The sequence below is a fragment of the Megachile rotundata genome, chromosome 4 (genome assembly GCF_050947335.1).
Source record: "Megachile rotundata isolate GNS110a chromosome 4, iyMegRotu1, whole genome shotgun sequence".
NCBI lineage: Eukaryota > Metazoa > Arthropoda > Insecta > Hymenoptera > Megachilidae > Megachile > Megachile rotundata.
Window position 1 is genome coordinate 4976323 of NC_134986.1, and position 18596 is coordinate 4994918.

Here is an 18596-nt window from a genome sequence, read left to right on the forward strand (position 1 = left end):
CGTAGGAACTTGATTTAGGGATTCGAGTGTACGTCCCTGCGTCCGTCTTTCTCCCACCGTAACCGGCAGACGTTAACGTTCGGTTTATTATGTAATCAGAATAACAATAATTGTTTCGGAACTTTCGACTACTCATCAATCCGTGTGACAGCCGGTTGCCGGCAGCTATGTGTAGCCATCGTTAACCGAACCTTTGGATACGGATCAGAATGCGGTAGGTTTAGGAGAACTTGAAATTATCTCTGCTTTTGCGAACTTTATCGGCACCAACGGCACACGTGGCCATTGGCGTAACTAGCATTTTTTTCTAGGTATTTCGAATACTTATACATACCCCTATTTTCACTGGTACGATAACACAATAGACTTCGCTAGGGAAATTGATGCGAAGGAATGTTGTGAAAATTAGACACGTGTTGTAACTTTTGAGAATTACAACGAGCGGTGGACATTTTGTTTCATAAATCCTAATTTTCCTGGGGCAATTTAGGTTAGGTTAGATTTTTATATAGGGAATTTTTAATTTCATCGTTATTAGATCTATTAAAGTTGATAATTTTCAAATGTGGTAACAAGTCGAGAATCTTTCTTCGTTTGGTTGCTATTTCATGTAGGGATAAGTTTCGTTGCAATTATATCTACAAATCCCTAGATTTCTTTGCTATTATTCCTAGAAAATATCAGAGTTCATAATTTTCCAATATACTGGCAAGTCGAGAATCTTTGTTCGTTTAACTGCTGTTTCGTGTAGGGATATTTAGATTTCGTTGCAATTATATCTAGAAATCCCTAGATTTCTTTGCTATTATTCCTAGAAAATATTAAAGTTTATAGTTTTCTAATATGGTAGCAAGTCGAGAATCTTTGTTCGTTTGACTGCTATTTCGTGTAGGGATATTTAGATTTCGTTGCAATTATATCTAGAAATCCCTAGATTTCTTTGCTATTATTCCTAGAGAATACTAGAGTTAATAATTTAGTAATATGATAATACTAATGTTCCTTGCACCAATTGTTACTTTGTACAGGAATGTTTAGATTTCCTTGTCGTTTTATCTAGGGAATTCTAGGCTTTGTCTTCATTTTTTCTAGGAAAATTCTAGAGATTGTAATTTGCAAATAAATACTATAGCGAGTAATGGTCATTTTTGTCATAATTGTTATCTTTTTCTAGGTAAATTAATTTTCGTTATGATTTTTTTTACTAAAACTTAATCTTTGTTTTTCTAGGGAATTTTAAACTTGATAACTTACAAATTAATATTACAGCATATAGTCGGCCATTTTTATTGCAGTAGCAATTTTTTTCTACGGAGTCTAAGAAAGCTTTAAGTATTTGTCTAAGAAACCCCTAAAAAATCCCTAAGTATCGTTGCTAATTTCTCTAGATTGTTTCAGACTTGGTAACTTAAAACGAATGTATAGAAGAAGCAGTTTACTTTTATCTAATAACTATTTTCACCATAAAGATATTTCGCTGCAATTTTATCTATAAAATCCTAAGTTTTGGTAAGTTTCTAGGGAACTATAGATTAAGTTGCAATTTTGTCTACGTTTTCATCTCATTTTTCCTGGATAATATTTCCACTTGATTTTCTCTAGGAAGCTATCTGTTGTGATTTTCCTTAAAAAACCCTAGATTCAACACGATTTACAAACTACAATTAGTGATAGGTTTTCTTTCCCCTAATCTACTAATTTAATATAATTGATTGTATTTAAAACAGTGATTTTATTTCAGGAATCCTACATTTCACTGTCATTCCTTCAGAAAATTTTATCATAATTTTCCTATAAACCTCTAATTTTAATACTTGTCGAATGTAGAAATATTCTCCTCCTATATTGCCATTTTCTTCACTGATCCCACAAATAAAAGTCAAATTAAAAATACTGATCAAAATATTCGATTAAGGTTAGGTCCATTCGATTAAGATTAGGTCTCTTATTTAATAGACCAAAATCACAATATTAATTTTATTTGGCTTATTATTTCTATCTCAGTATACTCACCGCATTTTCCTCACACTTCCATTTTAAAACACTAATATTCAATCGAACTCAAAAAACGAAGAAATTGTTCATTACCTCGTCTAAAATTTAAATAATTAAACTAAGCGATAGAATAGGGTCACTATAATGTACAAAACGATCATAAATGGTTTGCAAAAATTCATTTATTCAATGTTCCTTGACAACCATTTTGTTTCATCCTTCATCCAATCGAAACCGTTTAGGTTCCATGAATACTGTCGATCTCGCTAAACGATAAAAACGCGTCTAACCTAAAAATCGCAACATAATAAATTCTAAACGATAAATTAACTACATACAATAATATAAATAAAAATATTCCAGGAAACGCTCTCGAGAACGTACTCGTGGACACAAATTAGTAGCCCGCGGGCGTTGTACTCGTCTTATTAGTGCCCATGGGCAGCGTTCTTTTTAAACCAGGGCCGTCCAGGGGCTCCTTTCTCCGTGGTAACGAATGTGCCCAAACAAAATAGCTTTGGACAAAATCTGTAGAGCAGCGATGGGCACAATTGCTCTCCGTCGCACACAATTTCCCGCTAATAGTATAAGAAAAAATTCTATGTAGTTTCGGAGCAACTGTGCCCTTATTGCCCACAAGCTGTTCACGCCCATCACTGTTGCGGGCAAACAAAAGTCTACAGAATGAATTTGATAATAATCTTAATACTTATGGATTGTACATAGTTACGGGGAATTATCTGACGGAATGATAAAGGGGTGAAGAAACAACACCATGAACGTTGCAATTGTATGTACAGTTTTTATTGGGGTTAATATAGTAATTCTCATTATCAGGGCGGGTGAATACGATTGGGTCGTGTGTGTGTCTGTGTATGTGTGTACGCGTGTAGTGTGTTCTCTTTATTTCATTTTCTTTTAGTCCGAAGAGTGAACGTGGGATTTAGGTAGCTAGCCTCGTCCTAGCCTCGTGTGCGCATCACACCGTTAATTAGTCTGCAGCATGTTTTCGTCGCATGTTTCACAATGACCGTTATTTGTTTTGTTCGTTCGTCCGTTTAAATACATCATCTAATTTAATTTACGTACGTAATAATTCGATTAATCAATAAATCCGTAATAAATCGGTATAAACGTTGAATCGTGTGCGTGAGTGAACTAGTGGCGCCGATCCTGTCGTAGGACCGGCTAGGAAGTCTCTGTAGTAACCAGTGGTAAACGTATCACAAGTTATGCAGCATTCATTTAATGCATTGTCGGCACGAGTGTTCGAGAATCGAGGTCGTATTCGTCCTCACGTTTGTCAATCCCACCGAACGGCAACAACATATACTTTCTTGTCTTAACACTTTGACAGCCGGCATCTAATCTCGATACTTTAAAATTGATTCTGCATCAATGATATCAAACTGAGAGTCTTAGTCACACTTCGTGATGCTATCGTTGGCATCACCTAACCTCTCGCTATGTTTCGATCTACTTTAAATTACAATTTAAAAATAAATTTTACAGCAAAAATTGCGGGGTTCATTTCGTGAAATGTGAGGCCAATGTTGAAGAAAAAGCTATTCTGTTTCCTTTGAGATCTGGCATCAAATATTCCTAACCTTCACTACTGAGCCATTATACACAATGAAATGAGACGATTGAAATTAAAAGACAAGTGCACAGTTACTTCGATATTTCGTCATCTGGTGTTTACCTCATAATCATTCATTTGATCTTCTCGTAATCACATTTAATAAAACTTGAGGTCATTGAAACGAAGTAAAAATCAACTACCTTTTTTACTTTGATATTTGGCATCAAGTGTGATACCTAATCTTATTTATTACCGTTCTCATTTTACTCTGTTGAACCACTATATTTCATGAAATATGAGGCCATCAGAACGAAAGATAAAACAACCATTGCACTCGTGCCTTCATATTTCACCATCTGGCATTAAGTATAATGTCCAATTTCATTTACTGTTCTCATTTTAATCTGTTGGATTACTAGTCACATTTCGTGAAGTATGAGGTCGTATAACAGCAAGAAGCAATCTGCACCCTTGTCTGACATTTTGACATCAAATACGATGTCTAATCTTTTACTGTTCCGATTTTAATCTATCGAGTCACACTTTACAAGACGTGAGTCCGTCAAAAATACTTATATTAACATTTTCACAGCCGGCATCACGATGCCTTTTACTAATTCTCGTTTCTATATACCAATTACAGTCAAGAAATTAATTAGTAAGCAAAGTAATTTTGCATCAATGTAATAAGAAATATCAAACCGCAAGAATCTATGAAATGTGAGGCCGTCAAAGTGAAAGAAAAAAGAAAACGAGTTCGATTGGTCGCAAGGCAACGAGCTCTGCGAGTGTACACCTCTTCTGTTTCTAGTTCTATCTTTATCCTTGGAGTTTGGCGTGAACGTAGATCGATGCTAATTAAACTGTATAGTCCCGCCGCGATATAGCGAGGTCATAAGTTAAACCCTTTGCCCGGTGCAATCGGCGTTTCCAAGATCTGCCTTTCGATACGTTATACGGTTGCCCGCAGAAGAATTCGCGAGCACATTCCTTCACGGTGGGAATAGATCACCGGTTCTCATGATGCCAGAGTATATAGCCGGAACGTATCATTTACCGAAGAGTTTTACAACTTCGCTATATCGCTCCTATTTGTAATCTCGTTGTGCGTAAAATGCGCGACACGCATTCTGTATACATATATTTATATTTATACATATGTATATATATATCGTTTGTGTATACATATATAATATCTATGTGTGGCTAAAACGTTCGGCACGAAAAAAAGTCCTGTCGCATTCGGGGAGTCACGTGACTCGAGTGGTCGCCATCTTATCGATAAAGCAGGTTAATGTTCGATCAAGAGCACGAAAAACGTCGATTCCCAAACACTCGGAAGTTATTGTAGTTTAATAGAGTGGCGCAGTGTCCATGGTGTTCTCTTTTTTTAACCGTATTGCAGCGTCACTTATAACGAATAAGTGCATTTGCATGGCCCACGTGACACCATGGGCCCCTGCGCCTTAGGTAATTGTTATTGTATATCAAACTTTTATAAACTGTAATACAATGTAAACCTGTAAAAAATATACTGGGTGGCGGCGGCTCTGTATAATATAATAAGTAGTATTATAATCATTATGGTACAATTGTAATTCGTATAAATATATCGTTATATTATATTTCTGCGATGTGCGCTTTTTTCCCGTTATCTCGCTGTCGATCTTATTTTTGTCTCTTTTTCGTTTTGCTTCTACCGTGTGCATCGTACAAAACCGGCAGCGTATCCGACAACCGGTCACCGGTACTATTATTTCGTTCTGCTGTTTAATTACTTTTTATAAGCGCCTCCGTTCGTTGTACGGTAAATACGGCTAAGCACCGTTTCACGTATACCAATATCTGTTACACGTTATGGAACCATATATCACTCCGTTATTCCCGTATATCGCCACTGTGTTTCTCCTTGCTCCTGTATTATCGGTGAACGAATTTCCTTTCATCTTAAACACTGCGTGAAACTATCTTTAATACACGAGTCTCATTTCCCGTCCCTTTAATCCTGTTTCCATATATTTTACATTTAGTAAAAAATTAAATCGATGAGACAACTAAATAACGATGGATATACTCTGATAAGATTAAATTCAGCGCAGCGTTTAACGAACAAAAATCTCCATTACTGCCTTATTAGTCCGGCTAGATATTGAGTCGTACAGGTATTGTAGTCTTTTCTAGGGAATAACGATATGGAGACAGTAACCGCTAGTAACTTTCGAGTATCTTTCTCTATATCGTTCTCTGCGAAAATCTACAGTACCAGTATAGAGATGGACATTCCCTAGGGATTGAGGCAATGAGAAAACCCTACACTCGTGTTAATATTCCCTAAATTCGTATATTTTAATCGTGTTTTATTTCAAACTGATTGCTAAATTAAATAGTCTGAGTATTAAAGCGAATGTTGGGCTTCGCCTGTAGGATCTATTTTTCCCTATGAAATTCTATAGTACTAATGTACATTCTCAGGTAAGCTTCCCTAGAGAAAAATGGTTCCCACATACTACACTATAGAATATATCTAAATATGCCAAATTTAAAAATTGTCATTATTTAAAAGCAAAATTTTATAATTGAAGACTTTTTCGTGCATCCTCATTTTCCCTTAGGGAAGACGTACAACTCGCAATCGTTGCAGGAGTAACACGACATATTATAATGATATTAATAAAGATAATTAATTATTCCTTCAACCAAGAGCATCGAAGGCGCAGCGTTTACCGTACCACGAATAAAACAGCGTTGAATTCAGTTATTTTTCTCTCGTGCGCTCGGGGCGAGGCTAGGGCGATTTAGGAACTACGTGACAGCACAACCGATGCAAGTAACTATTTCATCTGTTATTTCCTGGTTTCATTTTCCTCTGTCGCTTTTATACAGTTGAATTTGACGGTTTCTATGTCACGACCATTGGAACCCGGTCAAAAAGTGACCGACGGAATGCACCTTGTCCGTGTCGAGTGAAAAAACGCGTTTGGGATCGAATCGAGTACAAAAGAACTTGCAAACATTCCCGAGTTGGACCAAATGACGTATCGAATTTACGAACTGTCGCAAGCGAATCTGCTTTATCGACGTCCGCCTGAATCACCGACGGTCGATAATATCGCGAACAGAGAACGATGGAAATGTTCGAATCGCCATCTGTGAACGGCGACTCGCACCCCCGATACACGGATGCACTTTTTTTACACTCGATACACGGAACTTCGGAAACTTTCGCATACCTCTCTCGTTAGATATTGCACGACGACAAAGAAACCGCGTGTCTTGTGTACTCATTCTCTCCCAGTCTCTCCCCAGTCTCTCTCTCACTCACTCATTCACGCAGTTTCTTTTTCATTTCCAACTTCCAATTTTTCTCCTTATCCGCTCGATTGAAGGTTGTATCCGAAGAACAATGCTCTTGTTGCACAATTATCGTTAAATATATATGTATATACAGTTATATACATATATATTCGGTATGTATGTATATCATTACGTATAAATAATCGACTGCTCGCTCTTTTGGATCCTATGTACAAGTGTTCAGCTTCACGTAAATTAAAAATAATTATTTCTTGCCGGCGTATCATATATCTCGCGCGCTCGACCTTTCTCTCCCTCTCTCACGCTCACTCTCAACAAGTAAATAATACTTTTTCTTCTCGTTCTTCCTCTGTTTTGTTTCCATTTTCTTTCATTTTTTTCTTTTTTACCGGTTTTCATTCTTTGTTCAGCGGATAAAATCGTACTATTTCATCCTCGCACTGTAGGAACTTAAGATGGTGACTTCGGTTACGGAGTCCCAGAAAAATCAAAGTATCTCGTCTGTCCTATGTTTCTGCCATACGGTGTATAATTCCCGCTGCGATATAGGGAGGTCGTAAATCGAATCCCCTTCAAAAGGCTTCCGACACAGTCGAAACTCCCGGTATCGTGTTTCGTTTCAGAGTACATCCACGGTTTGCGAAAAATTTCGCAAGATTATCGTTGAGGTACAGCGTGGTCGTAAATGTCGGGTGAAACGCGTTCAGTAACGTTGGTACTTAAAATTTACGACCATGCTATATCTCAGCAAGAATGACACGATTCGAAGTTTCCGATCGCTAAGTTCGATGATTGGATTTTGTGAAACCAAAGCTTCCGAGGAGTACGACCTCGCTATATAGCGGCGGAGACTATATAATCAGTGTTCAACAGTGTATACAATATAGCGTGGTTAATCGTAACGATGATGCGTGTGTTCGTTAAACTGTGGATGTAACGGCTGTGACGATCTCGATGATAATGACAACGATTGACGACCACAATACAAATGAGAATGACGGCGATGCAATGATAACAGTAATGACGATAATTCCTACTTAAGGGCTAACGAATTAGGGGATAACGAGCAACATTTCACGGAAGAGTGTCGCGATAAAAATTTGAGAAATGGTATTTCTGGAAACGAAAAAGTGACGTAAGAGATTTCGGCAAGTTTGCTTCGTTCTTTCGCAAAAATTGATAAAAGTACTTTGATTATTTTCTTGAAGCACAGTTCTCGTTCAGCTATAGCGAGATCGTAAACTTCCTGTTTCACAATCTCGCTATATCGTGTCCAAAGCACATATCACAGATAGAAACTTTGAGACTATAGGGCAGTTTGTGATTTTAATTAAGTTATGTTCAAATATTGCCAATGGTAGATAATTTATATGAAGCAGAGACTTCAAAATGGCGTTTGGAAGTCTGCGCTTTTGTATAAATATAAAAACACTGACTATTGTCCTCGTCATTGGGACAATAGTTTAACACGTTCGGTCCCGGGGTAACAGTTGCACAGATTGTTACCCTTCTGAAACGTGTAATAATACACGGTTGGGTTTGAAAGTGTTAAATGGTGTCTTTATATCTACAGGTGACGAATGTTGCAAAACTTTCGTCGAAGTTTGAATCTTATTCAACGACCGCCATTTTATTCGACATTTGAAGATTACCATTTTAATATAATTATAAGAAGCTTAATTATTAGCGATGATTAGAGATGCTCCAAGCAACTCTAAAATATTGCAAATACTAATCTCTAATTGATGATATTGCAGATACACTAATTCCGATGATTTTAAATTTTGAAAATGGACTTAAATTAGATTATTTGGATAAGGATATCATTCTACAATGATTTTTAAGATCGTCAATAATTTGTATGCATAATAAACGAAGCAAACTTGTCGAAACACCTTTTCTTTCGCACCATTTCACATGTGTTCCTCTCGACACTTTGACTGCCATGCGAATTTCAACAATCATCAACGACTTTATTAAATACTAGAAAACGAGCTATAAATAAATATGATATACCAAATTAATTAAAAATAAAATCGTATCTTAATGGAACATTACAGCGACACTTTCATGTCAGTCAAAGTGTTAAAAAGTTAACTCATGTCAGAGGGAATAACCTACACGTTATGTACGCAATATTCACAAAATAAACGCGTTACAACGGACTCTCGTTATATCGCCATCGACGACAAATTTTTTTAACTGTAATGTGTCTTATCGATTTTATTCTATCGAATTATTGCAATATAACCCATATTTAATACGTTGCACTCGAAAATCGTAGATCTACCTTTTTTGAGACGAACTCAAAATGTAAATCTACTTGTCAGTGTGCTATTAAATGCAGCCTAGAATCACGCACCGTAAATGAAAGAAATTACGGAATGTTGATAAACTTAATATAACACGATAATTGGAAAGAATTAAAGTATAAGAATTATATATTAGATGCGTCATTAGAGTGAAGAGAAATCGGCAATGTAATAAGAGAATAGTCAACAAAACCTTTAAGCATTATTAATATTATATGACAGGGTGCACGTGTAAATATGTATCAAATCGGCAATATAACGCGAGGCAGAGAATTAACAAAAATTTTAAATAGTATTAAGAATAATATGACTGAGGTAACATATGTGTGCATAAAAATTCGAGTCAACAGAAATCAGCAATATAATGCGAGAATAAGAATTAACACAAATTTCGAATAATATTACTAGTATATGACTGAGGCAACATATGTGTACGCAAAAATCCGAGTAAATAGAAATCGGCAATATAACGCGAGGAAGAGAATTACCAAAAATTGTAAACAGAATGTATAGTATATGACTGAGGTAACATATGTGTGCGTAAAAATCCGAGTCAATAGAAATCGGCAATATAATGCGAGAATAAGAATTAACAAAAATTTTGAATAGTATTAATACCATATGATTAAAGTGCTATAAGTATGCGTGAAAATCTGGGTCAAGCGAAATCGGCAATATAACGTGAGGAAAAGAATGAGCAAAAATTTGAAGTAGTATCAATGCTATATAAAGTGTCATTACGGCGCGTGAAAATTCGCGTAAAGAGAAATCGGCAATATAACAAGAGTCTTTGTACTTATGAAGAAAATTAACGAATAATTCGATAGAGCTAATGATATGTCGCATTTTAAACGAAGCGACCGTAAGTGGCGCGAGTCAATCGATCGCTTTCGATCAATTCATTAACTAATTCGTAATAATAATATTAGGTAATAATCGTAACGCAAAGAACGCTAATAGTAATGATCATACTACGATAATAATAATTAATAGCGACCCAAGTAAGAAATCAGTAACTGCGCCGTTTTAACAACACGACAAATCACAATGGTCCGATTGGTATTTACTGTTTTCTACCACCATTCGAATACAACCTTTCGTATCCTCCCCCCCCTCCCCCATTTTTCACCGTCGTACGCGTCTGTCCGACATCTCTAACAACGAATTAATTATTATCGACCAACCCTTATCAACGGTTACACGACCCCTCAATAATTCAACTAACTTGTACTACGTGCAATCATATGCGTACGTGGTTTGTTCCAAAAATAATAAGATCTTTTATTATATAACTAAGGTTGGTAGCACTGATAGACAAAACAAGTATCCATCTATTTGATCATAAAATTAATATATATAATCTGACGAGATTTTTATACGCAGATAACTAACTTTTGTTAACTCAATAAATAAGTAGATGTCTCGAAAATGGTAGAGCAACATAGAAGACACTAGACTTTCCTTAGGGAAAAAGGAGCATCTCACCTCAACAGTTACCATGTAATATTCCTAATTTCTTTAAGGTACACATACATGTTCTGATACCTTCAAATTAATTTGTAAGAAATCGATATAATTTTTAAATATTAAATATTTAATTACTAGAATTTGGTATGTAAATCAAAAGTAGTAATACTGAAATGAGTATTAAATTGTGATAAACGTTTATACGTGAATTCGAGAGAAAAATGTGATCTAGTACCTATTTTGAGGTTTCCATCTCATATTGCCATTTTCTTTAACCTAACATTCATCTGTGTACATTCACAAAAGAAAATATTTGATTGCCTGTGGAATTGGAAAATGTATCTAAAAAGGTAATTGCAAGCATAATGGTAACTTTCAAGTATACATGATGTAGTATGAACGGAGCCTTCTTCTACATCGCCATTTTCCCAAGGAAATCCTAGTATGGTTCTCAATTTACAACATATCATTCTACAATAAAAATAGTAGAAATACCATATGGTTCAAAATGAAAATATGTTATTTCTAGTAAATCTAATTTTTTGATTAAGTAGAAAAAATGTCACAGAGGGCAACATGAAAATACGTGTGTTATTTATTACAAATAACAGGGAATTTGAGACCCCAAGAAAAAATCCCTAGTAACGGTAATATTTTACTATGTAGTGCTGTTCCGACACAAAACACAAATACACAAAATGTAAGAAATGAGTATTATTACCAGATGAGTATTATTACTTGATATGCAAACATAACCTATTCCTTCTAATTTTATTAACACATGGTTAATATCACGTACCCGTGACTTTGATATATCAATGCTCGATAAAAATATTTTATAAAGATCTAGTTATATCCGGAGCAAACCACGCGTATGCATTTAGTGGTAATAAAGTGACCAATCGACACGCACCTCTTTCCATCGTTTCCCTCTTTCTACCTACAACCTATGTGGCAATGATAATTAATCTCAGTGTGCATGTGTGAGTATGCGAGTACGTGTGTGTATGTGTGTTCTTGTTCTTTCACACAGCAATCTGAGTCTCACTCTTTCGCGCGGCCAATCATACTTCCGGTGATCGTTCGTCGCGTATCCCGTGTGTCCAATGAGCCGAAAAAATGCTCGCAGCTCGTAAATGACCCCGAGTGGATTGGTCGAGTGTGTCGCGATCAGGGGTGTGGGTCCAGAAGTCGTTTCTCCTAAAATAATGGCTCACGAACAACGAAACAGGCGTAAGTTTTCTAACTGACGTACAGATCCACTTCATTTTTTGTTTGTTTGTTTGTTTTTTACCCCGTTTGTTAACTGCAAAATAATACTGAAGTCTGCACATGGTGCCTATCACATTATGTCTATTACGTAGTCTCTTTCTCGCGATCGTTCTCATCGTCCATGCACGCATACCCATTCACGCATACATTTTTTTTTTAATCTGGTTTAGGGAAAAACGTTTGATATTTTTTCCCCCACATTCTCGCCGCCATTCGCACTTTGCACTCATTCTCTAGATTATCTCGCTCCCCTTCTCGTCAACAGAGTGGATAAAAAATTGTTAAAACCATTCTCGATGCGATTGTACCGCGTTGGACAGCTCGGATTCTTGATCGATCGATCGTGACAAAATAAATCGTTTCAATTTAAATCAACGTGATAAACTTACAAAAGTAAGTTCGCGAAAATATTCTAATGGCGTTAGATCGGTTAAATACAGAGATTCTCTGTAAAAACAAGTACATATTTAATTTAATTATTGCGTTTCGTGATTCAGGAAAATCTTAGAAGTTCAAATTTTAGTTGAATACTTTTAGTTCCAAGGTCGCTGTTTTTATGCAGTGTGTAATATTACACAGCTGGAGCTTCAAGTGTTACACATGCTTTACTGCTGATGTAACTATTTGCAAAGTTACGCAATTTCATGTTATTTCACGAAATTATGAAACAGTTGCAAATTTCCCTGGAACACACATGAAATTCAGAAATTTCCTTGGGAAATTATCGGAACCTTTAAAAGAAAAGCTAATCTCAAAATACCACTCAAATACATAAACCAAGCTGTGGAACATTGCAAAGTAAATTATTTACCGATTTCGTAGAATGGTAACTAATTTATGGAATTAATTGAAAAATAGAGATAACCTCAAAACGCCATTGGAATACGAGACATACGAAAAAGATGCCAGCTAGTTTCTACAGAAGCTATTGTCAAGTTTTACATGAAACAAATTAAAAAAAAATAAATAAGACGATACTGAACACGTGGTACAACCCATCGAAGCAGTTATAAACTCTTTTGAAACACCCTGTATATATAATATTTATATATATATTTATATATATATAATATTAATAATCAATAATATCAGTTTGTATTGTACAGGCTATTTTGGGGCTGAAAGCCTGTGGTCTCTCTAATATTTACTTAAACCCCTTGTTCGTACCCACACATTCTCTCTCTCTCTCTTCAAGTACCCATTACACTCTAATTATTTCTTTAAATAATATACTTTAATCTCGCTCTCGCTAACTGCAGCAAGGTTATGACATAAACCGGAATTAACCGTTCCTTTCGTGTCGGTATCCTCGCCACTCTTGTGTTTCTTTCTCTTTCATTAACGAAATAATCATCGTAAATGTTATTATAGCTTTACGTTAATTTTTTTCTTTTTTCTTTTTTTGTTCATCTTTTTACCTTTACAAGTTTAATACGTTAGCTCTTTTTTTTCTCTATCGTAGATTTGTCTGTGGCTATCCCTGATGTGTTAGTTACCCTGCGCTTCCGTCTGGTTGTCGAAATATTGTTTGCGAAATTGTGGTCTACGATTAAAATTTCTTTTTGTCACTTTTTTCTCTTTCAATCAAGATAACGTCCGGAGCTGGTCAAGAACATCCAAAGGAAAAATGAACGAAACTTACAAAAGCAGTTTTATGTACAAATCGAAAGGTATCCATTGATTGGATACTCTGCACAGAGCTTAAGAAGTGACCCGTGCACGCGTAACCGCGTCACTTCCGGGGTTAAAACAGGAAGAACGAAAAATCTTGGCAAGCTCTTGACACCACCCTGTACGTGTGAAACCCCCGTGACGTCGATCGAGTCGAGTCGGCGTCTGATTCTGTTGAAAATTTGGCGGGCTTTCTGTCCGCTTCCGGTACCCAATCAGGGAGCAACGCAAACGGCTCGCGCGAAAGTGACGCATATTTAAAATCAATATCTTCGGTTCAACACGACTGAGTTAATCGTAAAATAATGCTCAATTGGAAGCTCGTATCGACGCGTCTCCGGGGACAGCGGGACATGATCGGAACAACTATTTGGTCAGTGTCTGCTGATACGGCAACATCGGCAATAAACTGTGTAACGATACTCGGCACTGATATTATGTACATATATGTATATACGTCGCAAAAATACGTCGGCGAAAGTAGAAAACAATATTGTCAAACGAACAACAACGATCCCTGTTTAAACGCTGTCCCGCTGCCACCGGGCGTGCGTGTCAGAACATATTATAGTTATCTCAACGATCTGCGTTTAAACTATTGTGTTCAAGTCTTGCAATCTTACCTCATGTACATCACAGGCCACGAGGATGTTCGAGTGCGGAAAGCGCGTCTCTCTATATAGCACGTCACTTTCTCGACGAGTGGGGTCTGCTGCGATTTCAAGCAACGGAGCATCAGCTTTTCCTCCAATTTACTGTACTATTTGGTATGATCGCTCTTTGTAGCAGGAACTATTTATAGTGATGATTACGAGTCTTGGACGCCGGCGAAAGTCTGTGTTTGCAGCGCCATCTTCTTCGTCGACGCGGGATTCGCTTTAAGGTTAGGTCACGGAGTGAACATTGGCGTAACCAGAATCTGCATCTCTCAAAATACAGACTTTCTATATGAAATGGGTAGGTCATCGTGGATATGAACATAGAATATGGTAAGGTTCAAACAAATGTAGCTCGTATGACATACAGTATAGACTCCAGTGTAGAGTATGTGGTATACGATGTAAAATGTATCGTGTAAATGTAGTATGTAGCTCGTGAGTTAACATTTTCAATAGAGAGGCATTTACGTACACAAGGCAGGTAAGTGACCAGAATCTAAACAAGTAGTTCAAGTAATCTGGTAACCGCTTATCTGGGCGGACCTGATTACTCACCGGTGACAGTTATTTCTTTTAAAAAAGCCTTAAAGATGCCTTAAGACTAGATAAGTAACTAATCTTGTCAGTAGCTAAGAGCGAGGAAGATATCCTGCCAAGCCTCTCGCTCGCACTTAGGTACTTGCCTGGCCACTTGACTAGTCTAAACGCATCTTAAGCTAGAGAACCTGATCCTAGAGAAAAATGCTAGTTACGTCAATGAGCACGTACTAAACCAGCCACTGAACCCGTGTCGAGGGCTCGAGTGACTAATTTGAACCGAAGAAGAAGAATCCGCGCGTCGAGACGAAGAAAACGGGACGGCTAGAAAGAGTTTCGCCGGCACGCTCGACTGAGTCTGGCGTTTCGCGATCGACGGACAAAGGAGGCGACGTCAATATTTTTGCTGACGAAACACGGACAAAAAGGATGTCGGAACATAGAGAGAAAAGGAATGGAGCGCGGTGACAGCGTGCGGCTTAAGCGTGTGGCGGATCGAGCAGGCCGGAGTCGTGTGTCCGTCGAGGTTTCGCCCTTTTGTAAACGGTGATAGTCAGTCTTGCGAGAAGAGAAGAATATCGCGGAAAAATCGGGGGTAGGTTAGGTGTGTTCTGTTCGGTGTAGACGTGTCTCTCGTATGCGTGTCGAGGGAGCGTTTTAGTCGAGTCGGACGCCCACGCGTCTGTGGTCCTTCAACGAGGATGACGAGCACCTACGACGTCTCATTTAATCCGAGCCGTTTTGCTGAAGTAGCGCGGGCGCCGACTGGGGCGGTTGCGGCTGCAGCGACTCGTGATGATGATGATGATGATCGACGGGCGAGGGCGAACGACTCCGCGTCGTGGACAGGTCACCACTGCCAGCACCGCCACCAGGATTCGCGGGCGACTCGAAGGGTTTCTGTTCACTGGGTGGTAGCAGATGCACCATACTAACGGGCACTGGGAACGCAGCAGCGGCGAAATCGGGAAAGAAACCCTGCGGCAGATTCCCGGCCAACAACGAATGATGAGGGAATCCCCCGTCATCGCCTGGATGCGGCGGTAGGCCGGCGAGAGGATGGGTCATTTGCGTAGGCGGTTGGACAGCCTTGACGTTATTGTTCAGCGAGTTCATTACCACTTCCCCGGTGGTCGCACCCGTACAGTCCCTCCTCAGTTGCTCGAGCTTCAAACTTTTCCCGTATTTCCCTCGCACGTACATCAGCAGACTGTTGTACGGGATGCCGAAGATCCTACTTGCCTGCGACGTCGTCATCTTCTTGTTCCACACGTGTTGAAGCGCCTCAGTTAGCTCCGCGTTCGTCCACGACCTAGGTGGTCCTCCTCTGGGCGCACTGTGTTGACCCTTTGGTCTTCCAACGGGCAAACCTCGGCTCCCATGGTCGCCCCACCTGCGCGGTGCGTCACCGTCGCCTCTGTGTTTCTTTGGCTTTTTCCCCGGGTGATGTCCTCCGAGACCCGCCGCGCCGAACAGGCCGTGCAACGTTTCCGGCTTAAAGCTATCGTGCAGGTCCGCTAGAAGAGATCCCCTATCAAGGGCGCCCGCGTGAGGGAACAGTCCACCGCCTAGGGACGCAACTCCGTCCAATGGGAACATCGCCGTGACGGATGTACGTCGTGGCGCTAACGGAGAGTCCTGCTGCTGTTGCTGCTGTTGTTGTTGTTGTTGTTGGTACGGGTGCGTCCTGTTAGGCCCATGAGGACTGCCCTCCCGCGGATGGTGACCCTGAGGTGGAGGTGGCAGTTGATTCTGCGGATGATTCGGTAACCATTGAGCCGCTAACTGGCCCAGGCTCGTCAGGTACTCGCTGTGATGATGAGGTGGCGTCAACGACAAAGCCGACATGGCCGGCAAGCCAGTTGCAGCCGCCGCCGCCGCCGCCGCCGCCGCTGCCGCCGCAGACGGAATATCTTGAAGAGATCCGTCAGGGTGCAGCAGACTCGTGCCGGTTAACGGGGACGCCCTCGGGCTACTCGCCGTCTCGCTGCTCTCCGCCTTCACATGGTGTTGGTCCGCTCCGCTCGGCGACAGGGACCTCTTCATCGAGAGATTCTCCGCCATGTCCTCTTGGTGCTGTTGGCTCGTCGAGGATTGTTGCTGATGTTGCTGTTGTTGTTGTTGCTGTTGCGACTGTTGTTGACCACTGCTCAAATTCAGCCCATTAGCCGGTGGGCTCAGGCTCGGTGGCGCGTGGGGTCGGCTAAGGTCCTGCGGCACTAACTCGCCGGATCTTCTTCGGGGTCGAGCCTGTTTCCGTCGAGGTAACAACGGCGATCCGCAGGTCTCCCGCAGTTCACGCATACCGAAGTGCAAATGACCCATGTGCGGTAACCTGTCGCGATGGTCCCTCGCAGGGTGAAATATAGTGGTCGTCGTCACCGACGATGGTTCCCGCGTGGACGGCGGCGCCGTACTCTCCGACGCATTGTCGTCCTCTTCGGGGGTGCCTTGCCGGGCACCTTCGGGCGTCGACGGCTCTCCAAGGAGTAGGTCCGCAGTCGGTGTATCCGGCGGGGACGCCGGCCTCGGCTCCGACGACGCTAATCCACGCACTTGCAAACTCTCCGCTGCTCTCATCAGTCCTGGAAGCTCTTCGCGACCGACCCTCACCTCGCCACGGTACATGAAGTCGATCAACGCCGCTACCTCGTGGCCCGGAAAGTCCTTCAGCACGATCACCGGATGTTTGCAGGGATGCTCCGCAAATATCCTCTCGAAAAAGGGACTGTAACGCAAACGTTTCGATTTGAACATGGTTTGGTCATTATTTTTGGATAAATTCAGGGAATGTCTTAACACCTCCAATCCTGTGGTAATGATAGTTCGACTGCGACACGGCGGAGGCGCAAAAAATGTCCTCGAGCCTATGAAATACATATTTGGACGACCTTGACCTGGCATATTAAGTTCTTATCACCCCTAAATCTCATAATTTCGTATAGTTTTATGTTGAAGCCATTTTATGACTCAAAGATAGCCGTCTATATGAAACGTGCTTTACAACACAGTTGGGATTGAAGGTGTTAAGAGTCTCGTTCTCGGGTTTTAATTTATTACTTCGTATTTATACATTAATTTTATCATTATTACTTATTTGCTGTTATTATTAATCCTACTATGAAAGAGGATTATTTATAGATGATAGAAAGGTCATGTTTTGCACCTACAACTTTTCTGATTTAAATTATTCAGAATATGATTATTCAGGATTAATTGGCGATATAACGACAGTTTACTGTATTCAATGTTTTAAATTAAGGGTAATTGTTAAACTTGATTTTAATTGTATAATAACGGAGAGTTTTTTTTGTGAGAAATGTAATTCATGTAATTGTTGAAGTCGGTATACTTTAAACATTAAAAATAAAATAGAATAACGAAATTATCGTGTATTCTCGTATGCGTTTTAAAGCATCGTTTTCTGCTATCCTTGCTCGTTCTTTTATTTCTTATAAGACAATTACGCTTGATTTACTCGGCTATTTTCTAACACGCAAGCCGTGCTTAAAACGGGAACCAAGTATGCATAATTTTTATGATGCCTGAGGAAAGGAGTTTGAATACTATACAAACGAAACTTGTATATTCATAGAGTATATTAACAGCGAAACAACCAAATCTCATCAAGATAGAGAATATTGCATCTTCTTATTTTTGTTAACAGACAATTCCTTATCGCATTTAGTCATTCGTTTCACTAATTTTACTAGAACCTTTTATTAATTTCTACGTTTATTTCTATTTAGTTTATTTAATATCTTTTTGTCTTTGAACAAGTTTTAT

General features: G+C 39.3%; 2 protein-coding genes across 5 annotated transcripts in view; one reads left to right on the top strand and one right to left on the bottom strand.

The window, feature by feature from the left end:
- Nucleotides 1–2777: 2777 nt before the first annotated feature.
- The window catches only part of lov (BTB/POZ domain-containing jim lovell protein), a 39648-nt gene continuing 23829 nt past the window's right edge, over nt 2778–18596 (bottom strand). For all 4 annotated transcript variants that reach the window (XM_076531432.1, XM_076531430.1, XM_076531433.1 and 1 more), the window contains exon 3: nt 2778–17538. In XM_076531432.1, the coding sequence (XP_076387547.1) occupies nt 15537–17538 (2002 nt within the window). In that variant the 3' untranslated portion in view covers nt 2778–15536. The remainder of the gene's footprint in view (nt 17539–18596) is intronic.
- LOC143264405 (uncharacterized) overlaps nt 10579–18596 on the top strand; it is a 58532-nt gene continuing 50514 nt past the window's right edge. Inside the window, exon 1 of the mRNA XM_076531434.1 lies at nt 10579–11904. The gene's annotated coding sequence lies outside the window, so the exon portion shown is untranslated. The remainder of the gene's footprint in view (nt 11905–18596) is intronic.